General features: G+C 58.7%; 1 protein-coding gene across 1 annotated transcript in view; it reads left to right on the top strand.

The window, feature by feature from the left end:
- The first annotated feature begins 3771 nt into the window (after positions 1-3771).
- Positions 3772-9583, top strand: part of RADIL (Rap associating with DIL domain) — a 56902-nt gene continuing 51090 nt past the window's right edge. Inside the window, exons 1-2 of the mRNA XM_065923728.1 lie at positions 3772-3885; positions 7911-8506. Coding sequence (XP_065779800.1) covers positions 7975-8506 — 532 coding nt within the window. The 5' untranslated portion in view covers positions 3772-3885; positions 7911-7974. The remainder of the gene's footprint in view (positions 3886-7910; positions 8507-9583) is intronic.

The following is a 9583-nucleotide window of genomic DNA, read 5'->3' as shown; positions in this document are numbered from 1 at the left end:
GAGGACCGCAGGACGGGGAGGAGAAATCTCTGATTTGCATTTAAGGAACGTGGTTTGATATAACATGGACTTGGTGAATAAAAAGGTGAAAAACAGCAGTCTGTGGGAGAGAATTCCCCGGCAGGTCCGGTGGTTAGGACTCCGTGCTCTCACTGCCGAGGGCCCGGATTCAATCCCTGGTTGGGAACTAGGATCCCACCAGCTGAGTGGCAAGGCCAAAAAAAAAAAAAGGTCTGTGGGAGCACAGAGGAGGGGCGTGTGGCCAGGTCTGGGGGCAGGGAGGCCTTTCTGGGTAAGGGGTACTCATTGATCTATTGCTGCATAACCACGGCCCCAAAACTCAAGGGCACAAGTCAGGAGTAAGCATTTATCATCTCAGGTAGTTTCTGAGGGCTGGGGATTCGGAAGCAGCTTTGCTGGGTGACTCTGGATGTGTTAGTCACTCAGTCATGTCCGACTCTTTGCGACCCCATGGACTGTAGCCTGCCAGGCTCCTCCATCCATGGGATTCTCCAGGGGTGGGTAGCCATTTCCTCCTTCAGGGGATCTTCCCAACCCAGGGATCGAACCCAGGTCTCCTGCATTGCAGGAGGATTCTCTACTGTCTGAGCCACTGTGTGGCTGAGTGTCCCTCAATAGATGTGGTCAGGGTGGCAGCCATGGAGGTTCCTGGGGCTGGGGGACCCACATCCAGGATGGCTCATGCGGCTGGCAGGTTGGTGCTGTCTTGATGGGAGGCATTGGTTTTCTTGCTACGTGGACCCCTCCAGGGTTCCTTGAATGTTCTTCCTCTGGAGGGAATGATGGTGGAGAGAGCAAGGGCGGAAGCCACGGCTTTTCTAATTTAGCCCCAGAAGTCACACGGTCACTTTGGCAACATCTTACTGTTTACACAGCTCCGATCTGTTTCAGCCTGGGAGGGGACTACACTGAGGCATGAAACCAGAAAGTGTCAATCACTGGGGACCACTGTGGAGGGAAGCAACTACATAAGTAACGCCTACTCTGAGTCTTAAAGGATGTCAGAAGTCAGCAGAAGTCAGCCAGGTGATGAAGACTGTGTGAGGGGCCGAATTGTGTTCCTTTCAAATCCGTATGCTGAGGACTTCCCTGGTGGCCCCGTGGTTAGAAATCCGCCTGCGTGTGTGGATTGATCCTCGGTCCCGGAAGATTCCGCACGCTGCGACAAGAGAAGCCACCGCAACGGGAAGCCTGCAAGCCCCAGCTCGAGAGTCACTCCTGCTCACACAACTAGAGAAAGCCTGCCCAAGGGCAACGAAGACCCAGTGCAGCACCCCCCAAAAAAATACATTTTAAAAATTAAAAATAAAAAATCTGTATGTTGAAGCTATACCCCCCAGCATCTCAGAATGTGGCTGTATTTGGAGATGGGGCCTTTAAAGAAGTGATTAAGTGAAAATGAGGTCATTAGGGTGGGCCCTAATCCAGTCTGACTGGTGTCCTTATAAGAGGAGATTAGGACACAAATAGGAAAGGAGGACAGTGAGGACACAGGGAGAAGCTGGCTGTCTGCAAGCCAAGGGGAGCGGCCTCAGAAGAAATCACCTCTGCCGGCACCTTGATCTAGGACTTCCAGCCTCCAGAACTGTGAGAAAATAAATCTCCACTGTTTAAGCCCCCTGGTCTGTGTTATTTCATTATGGCCACCTGAGCTGAGTACTACAATTGGGAAAGGTGTACCAAGGCAGAGGGGGTGAACTGAGCAGACAGAGATGTGAAAGGTGTGTGCATGCGTGCGTGTGTGTGTGCGCGTGTGCATGTGTGTGTGCGTGTGTGTGCATACATTTGTGTGCGTGTGTGTGTTAGTTGCTCAGTCACGTGCAACTCTGTGACCCCGTGGACTTCTTTACTATCTGAGCCACTGGGGATGCTAAGAAATAGCTAACAACTAGGCAGGGCCATGGATTTTTCTATAAAGGGCCATATAGTAAATATTTCAGGCTTTGGGGTCTGAAAAGTCTCTGCTACATGAAAGCAGTTTTAGATGATATATAAACAAAGGGGTGTGGCTGGGTTCCAACATAACGTTATTTACAGAAAACAGCGGCTCAGGCTTGGCTCACAGGTGGGAGTTTGCCCCCATCACCCTGCTGAAGAGGGGTGAGGGGAAGGGTAGGCCTTGGGACAGGACAATGGTGAGGAATGCCTTAGGAGGAAAACATAGGTTTAAACCCAGGCTCTCCTTTCAGCGCTGACATTTGCCTCTTCGGGGTCAGAGTTGGGGAGGCTGTGCAGATATATGGGGAGTCTTGCCGGGAGTATTATTTAATCACACAGTCCTGGCTTCAGTTCCTGGATCTACTTCTAGCTGTTTGACTTGTCTGGGTGTAACAGCATCTGCCTCACAAGAGTTGATGTGAGCTTCAGATGGGATGACCAACATAAAGCCCCTGGCCTAGGGTCCGGCATACAGTAGGTGGTCAATAGATTTCTGTTCCCTCCTCCCCAGTTTCTCCCTAGCAAATCTGGGGTTATGACCATAAAACTTTATACCTCAGTGAAAAAGTGAGAGTCGGTTGGTCTTGTCTGACTCTTTGCGACCCCACAGACTGTAGCCTGCCAGGCTCCTCCATGGAATACTCCAGGCAAGAATACTGGAATGGGTTGCCATTCCCTTCTCCAGTGGATCTTCATGACCCAGGGATCCAACCTGGGTCTCCTGCGTTGCAGGCAGATTCTTTACTGTCTGAGCCACTAGGGAAACCCTTTTTACCCCAATAGCTGTCACCAAAAAGATTCACTCCCAGGGTTAGAATTCTGCATGTTTTTATCCAGAAGCCACATGAATCCCCCAGGTTTAGACCAAGAGCAGGGCGGTACAAAGAGAGCTGTCTGTGAGAAGCCTTTCTCCAAGGTGAAACCCCAGCTGGAGGACTTGTGCCAAGGTGAGTCTAAGGACACGAGCTTCTTTTAAAACAAGTTACTCGAGGAGGACGGTTGGGCCAGAGCCCCGGAGCTGACCTGACCCCGTTTTGCATCGTTTTAAGCAGAAGAGAGCCATGATCTGATTTGTCGTTTAAGACTCAGGCTGCTAGGTGGGGGATGGATTGTAAGAGAGAGGTGAACCTGCCACTCTTGTCCTCTTTCCGTGTTTTGGATATTCATATATCAGAGTAACGGCTATGTAGCAACATAAAGGCTTTCCATCAGCGCTTGTCTTAACCCAGCTTCTTTGCCTTGGCCTTGTCCGCCTAGGGACTAGAAGGTGGGGACAAAATAGTTTGCTAGCCCCGGCCCCCACCCAGCCTGAGGCCACCATTTGGCCTCAGAGCTTAGCTCTGGCCCAGCCTGCATAGGCCCCTTGAGCTGAAGATAGAGGTGCGCTGCCCAGCCCCCGCTTCTCTGCGGCCAGCCCCGCCCACCTCTGCCTTCGAGGCACGACCATGCCTATTAATTGGTCGGCACGTGGTGCCGGAGCCCGGCACGCCCCCCCCGGCTCCACCCCTCCTTCGAGGCCACGCCCCTCCAGGCCTTGTGTGCGTTCATTGGGCGGCCGCGGGAGGACCATAGGCCCCGCCCATCTTTCGTCGCCCCGCCCACTCACGGAGGCCCCGCCCCTCGAGGTCTCACCCGCGTCCATTGGGCCAGCGGCTCGTCCCTCGGAGGTCCCGCCCCTTCCCGAGGCCCGCTCCTTGTCTCGGGTTGGCCGCAGGAGGAGCTCGCGCTCCCGTCTTCTCGCCTCCCGCCCCGCCCCGCGAGGCCCCGCCCACATAGCCCCGCCCCCGAGGGCCCGCCCCCGTCCGTTGGGCGGCCGGCAGGAGGCGTAGCGCCATGCGCGGGTCCGGGACACGGGCTCGGGCCAACGGCGAGGGTGGGAACCGCGCGGGAACGCGGCGGCAGCGGTGGCGGCGGGCTGCGTTGGAGGTGAGTGAGGGGTGCGCGAGGAACGGCGGCAGGGGTCGCTCCGTGGCGTCCGGGACTCCGGAGCGCGGAGGCTGGCTGGGCGGCGAGGCCCCGGGGCGGGGGGCGCGCGCCGGGGCGGCTGGGCCCGCACGGGGCGTCTCTCGGGCCGCCCAGGCCAGGCTTGTCCGGTTGTCGTGGAAACAGGCGGTTCTCGGGGGCCCGGGCGCGGTTTCGGGGGGCGGGTCCCGCAGGCCAGCTGCAGAGGGTGAGGGCGGCCTGGCCCGAGGGTTCCAGGAGGTCACCTGCGGCCACCGTCCCCTGCTTCCCTCCGAGTCCAGTCCCCCTAGCCGCGGCGTCTCCCGAGCTTGTCTCTCTGACGGCCCCCTTGGAGAGGGGTGCCTGCAGGTGGGCACGGCGCATAGGGGTCCGTTACCCTCTTCTCCAGGGTCGGGGCGACAACCCCCCCCCCCACGCCCACAGCCTATTCTGGTTTTCCTATTCACACAGTAGCACGTTCCCCGCTCGTGTGCCAGCTGAAAGCATTGTCTCCCGGTTATTTCTGTACCATTTCCAGCCCCTCGACAAAATAGTGCCTCTTAAGAAAACGCGCAGGGCTGGGGCTCCTGGGGACCCCTGCCGAAGAAACAGGATTACCCCATTTCGGAGCCAGTGGGTGGGGCCAGGGCGGGGCTGCAGACCCAGACACCCGGGCTCCCAGCACCTGGTCAAGTGTTTGATTAATCTGAATTGCTGGAAAGAATTTTCCAGCTGTGATTACAGGTGTCTCTGGTTAGTTACAGGTGTCTCCCATGAGCTCGGACGGCCTCTGGAGTATACTGGAGAGAGGAGACAGTCCTTAATCCCACAGACAGAAAAAGTCAGATGCCTCTCAGGAGGCTAGCACGTCGGAATTAAATCTGATTAAATTATTTTCATCTTTAAAAGTGTGGCTCTGGCCGGAGCTGTCAATGTAGGATTTATGGCTGGTCGGAATCAGACAGAGCCTGTGAATCCACCCTCTTCCTTCCCTGCCCCGGTGGAAATGCTAATGGATCCCACATTGCAGTGTTGGAACGGCCATGTCCCTCCACCCATTCGGTCAGCCCTGCACTGACCTCACTTGCTGCTGTGACTTGAGCTTGTTTTCATCAGAAATTGGACTCTCTTCTTGAGAACAAGAGAAAAACATTCTCCAGGAGAAGCAACAGCAGGCGACCTGCAGCCTTGGGCCCCTGTTTCCCCAAGTTTTTGTGAGAAAGAGGAGGGGACTGAGCAGAAGAGGAAAAGGCCGGTCATGCTTCCAAAAAAACAGATCTGGTTACCCCGGGTGTGCTCCGCTCCGTAGGAAACTCCTGCACGCCTCTTGCCCTTTGCAAAAACTCATGTGTCCCATTTTGACAAACAGGCTGTACTCTGCATTCTGTGTGTGATTGTGGGGGAAGGGCGCATGTGAGCAAGTGGCCACACTCCATGGTTTCTCCCTGAAGGTGGCCACAGAGGGAATACCCATGAGGAGGCGAGAGTCTCCCGATAAAATGGATCCAGCCCATCAGGGTCTGTGTTTACTGGGACTTCTTGGGGCTCAAGAAGCAGTTGCTGGAAGGGAGTGAGTCATTGTCTCCTACGTTTTTCTGCCCCTTTTTTATTGATGTTGCTAACTTTGCCCCAGAGGAGGGTGGGCTCCCTTCCGTGACTCTACACATAGCAGCTATGTGTTTGTGACTCTCTGTTTTTAATTAAAGCAGAATCATATAAGCTTTAGAACATGTAAGAACCTTACAGAACCTGTAAAGATGCACCTCCTGGTGCAAAATAGCTTTTTACTTCTTCGCTGTATCTGCTCTGCTCAGGTGCTAAGTCATGTCCAACTCTTTTTGATCCAATGGACTATATCCCACCAGGCTCCTCTGTCTGTGGGATTCTTCAGGCAAGAATACTGGAGTGAGTGGCCTTTCCCTCCTCCAGGGGGTCTTCCCAACCCAGGGATCGAACTCATGTCTCTTACATTGGCAGGTGGGTTCTTTACCACTGAGCCACCTGGGAAGGCCTCTGTTGTATCTGGGGCCTTTTAAATCCCCGCATTTATTACTTCTTCACTTTCCTGTGAGCTGGCCTTCTGCTGAGACACGGCTTCCGCCATTTCCAGCGTTGTATTCACTCTCAGACTCAGACATCATCTCTGAACACACAGGTTTCCCTGGCAGGCCGCGGGGCTGCGTCAGGGCTGTGGGGGCCGTGCTCGAGGTGAGTCGTGCGTCTGTGGAGGGTCAGGTCCGCCAAGAGCGGGTGGTGGCCAGAGGCACGAGTTGGAAATTTCTGAGGTGGGTGGTGTGACTCTCGGGAGGCGCGGTGGTTTGAAGGCACTCGTGTGGTGTGCGACCAAAGCTGTGTGCTTGTCACTGGAGGCCCATCGGAAACACTCCCGTGGTAGGTTCAGTCGGGGCTTCGGACGGGTCTGAGGGGGGAGCCAAGCCAGCTCTGGGCTCCGCGGCCTCTGACGGGGAGGCTGGTGCACCTTCCTCAGGGAGGATGGAGTCGCTCCTTTCCAGCAGACTTGAGCCTGGAGACTCGTGCACTCCTCCGCTGAGGACCCCTGGCTGCTTTCAGCAGGTTCAGGCTTCAGAAAGCTGGTCCGCAGCGAGGGGCTCTGCGGTGGTGAGTGTGCGCAGCAGGCTTGGCGGTGCAGGGCTCCAGCCCACCCGGTGGGCACATGGGAGCGTTCGGAAGCCAGTCTTTGGGGTGTGACGTTGTCAGGAGCGTTTTGAAGGGTTCAGAGTCCTCTGAGGATGGTTCTAGAGGAACGGAAGGGCAGGTCTACTACTCAGCCTTCGTTCCTAGAGCCCTGGGTTCGGGGTGGGGGGTGATGACCTCACAGGCTGTGACTGAGGCCCAGGGCCCAGCCAGCTGGGAAGAACGCGGTTTGATGTCGGTGCCCTGGCCGGGTGCCTCGCCCTCTTTGGGTCCCGCGGTGTGGGCGTGGGTCCTCGTCTTCGGGGGGGCTCCCTAGTCACTTCTCCCACCCAGGGCGGTCCCCTTCCCCCCCGGGAAGCCCCTCCCAGCGCCCGATGACCATGGCGGAGTCCCGTGGTGACACTGGTCACGGGGGCCGGTGCCCAGAGCTGCTCTCACCAGGGCCGGGCCTGGGTTTCCAGAGCCTTCTAGAAAGTGGACCTGTCCTCTCCAATCTGCCTGCCTAGAGGGGGCGCAGAGTTGGGAGCTGGCTGTGTTCGGGCTCCCCCAGGGTCGTGAGCCCCGAGTTTCTGTGGAGGAGAAACTCCTTCCCCTCCGCCCGCCTGGAGCTCGTGGCGGGAGGGCCTGGGACCCCGCTCTCTGGAGTCCTAGGCCTCTGGGGCCCCAAGTGCGTGAGAGTCGTGACTTTCTGACGCTCCTCGGCGTCTCAGTGCTGTGTTCTTATTTCCTCGGCACGAGGGCCCCTCTGGCCTGGCTCGGGCCCGCGTGCCTGGCTGGACGCCGTGGGTGGACCCGGCATTCCAGCCCTGCCTCCGCTGCCTCTGGAAGAGCCCTTTTGTGCCCGTGGCGGTCATGTGTCCATTCGAGCGCTGCCGTCCCGGGGAGCGGCTCCTCCAAACCAGGGCCGGTCCACCCGGAGCAGCGTGTCAGGGGCTTGTGTGCTGACCACGGGCGGCTGTCCGCTCGGCCCGTGTGGCCGGCTCTGCCTGCCGGCTGGCTGCGTCACCTGTGTGCGCTGAGTCTCCCGGAGCACAGGCAGTGCGGCGGGGCAGGTGGCGTTTAGGGAGCCGCGCCGGACTCCGCCCTGGCTCTGGGCATCTCTCGTCCTCCCTTGGGTGACCTCACGGAGCTTCCTCGTGACGGCTGTCCGTGAAGGGAACCCCAGCCGCTCCGGACTTGCTCTGTCCCCTGCGGTCCCACCGGCTTCAGCCGTATCCTCCCTGTTTGATTCCTCTGAGGTGCCGTGTCCGCGGCTTCTGCTGGGGCAGTGGGACGGCCGTCCAGTCCGGTGACGTTCTCCCAAGCCTCGTGGGCTCCTGCCGGTTGGCGCTCACCCGCCTTTCGTTTTCTCCCAGGACGCGGCCTCTTCTCTGCCGCTGGCCGGAACCCTGGGCGCTCATCGGTGAAGACGGGCCCATCATGTTCTATGGGACCCACTTCATCATGTCCCCACCCGCCAAGAGCAAGCTGAAGCGGCAGGGTCAGCTGCTCTCCAGCGTGCTGTCCCGGACCCTGAGCTACAAGTACCGCGACCTGGACGCCCCCTGCTCGGGCCCGGGCGCCGGCGACGACCCCGCCGAGCTGTCCACGCAGCTCTCGGCCCCCGGGGTCCTGAAGGTGTTCGGCGACAGCGTGTGCTCGGGCACCCACTACAAGAGTGTCCTGGCCACCGGCACGTCCAGCGCCCGGGAGCTGGTGAGGGAGGCCCTGGAGCGCTACGCGCTGAGCCCCGAGCGCGCTGCCCAGTACGTGCTGTGTGACGTGGTGGGCCAGGCCGGCGGCGGGCACGCGTGGCAGGCCCAGGGCTTCCGGGTGTTTGGCGACAACGAGAAGCCCCTCCTGATCCAGGAGCTATGGAAGCCCCGAGAAGGCTTGTCCCGGAGGTTTGAGCTGAGGAAGAGGTCGGAGGTGGAGGAGCTGGCCGCCAAGGACGTGGACACCATGACGGCAGGTGAGGCGGCGAAGGCGGGGGTGTGGGGGACACGGGGTGTCTGGAGGGGGACAGACGGAGGGGCCTGTCCATACGGCGGGCGGCTGCTGGCGCCGACTTCGTGCCACCTTGCGGCATCGTGGGGCAGGGAGGACCTCAGCCTGCGCAGGCGGCAGATGTGGTACAGAAAAGCCCTTAGCATCAGAGGCTCCCAGGGCCTCTTGGGAGCAGGAGGATGTGCACTGCTGGAGGAAGGGGTCTCAGCTGTGGTGCACCGGGGAACGTGCCGGAGCTTGGGGCCTGGGCTGGAGGAGGCCCGACCTGGAGGCGGTGGGTCACTGCCAGAGGCTCGCTGGGTCAGCCTGAGCCCCTGAGGGGGCCGCAGCCTCTGGGGCCTGCAGGCTGGCCGCTTCTTTGTGTCTGGCTTTTATTCACTTGGTGGAAAGAAGCTGGTTATCTTAATGGTAAGCGCCATAAAAAAATATGTGCTTTTTCAAATGCCAAAAGACTCTTAAACATATTTCGGGTCGTATTTGACTTCTCCTTTGTTTCTTATGAAAATGGTGGCTTTATGTGAGCAAATGGAGTGGTCTCATGTGGTTCAGAGCAGAGGTCATTCGGTGGCCTCAGGAGACCCATCACTTGGTACCGCAGGGTCGGGGGGCTGGAGCCCTTGCTGACGTCCTGTGTGTCCCCAGGTGTCTCGAATGCTTGCGTGCTCTGGTCTTCCTCTGGTGTGAAGCCTGCCTTGCATGCTCAGGGTGTGGGGACGAGAGTTTGGCAGGCGGATGGATGGCCGGGGTCCCGGGGCCTGCCGGGGCCATGATGCCAGCTCCAGGGCCACCACGGGTGGTGGTGGGCGGCAGCGGACCCTGCTACCTCTTCTGGCCTCAGTCTTGTGATCTGGAGGTTGGGTGCTCGCCTCGCAGGGGCCCCAGGGTGCAGGGGTGTGTGCAGGGTTCCCAACTGTGATTGACTGGTTTGTTCTGTGTGGGCCGGGTGTTTTACCACCGATGTTGTGTAGAGTTTCAGGCACCTGGGAGAATGAGGAGCTGCCCAATGAGTAACTGATGTTTCTGGGTTGTTTCTTTTATTGTT

This window comes from Muntiacus reevesi, chromosome 2, assembly GCF_963930625.1.
Source record: "Muntiacus reevesi chromosome 2, mMunRee1.1, whole genome shotgun sequence".
Lineage (NCBI taxonomy): Eukaryota > Metazoa > Chordata > Mammalia > Artiodactyla > Cervidae > Muntiacus > Muntiacus reevesi.
Note: the sequence above shows the minus strand (reverse complement) of the source record. Positions and strands in the feature narration are given on the sequence as shown.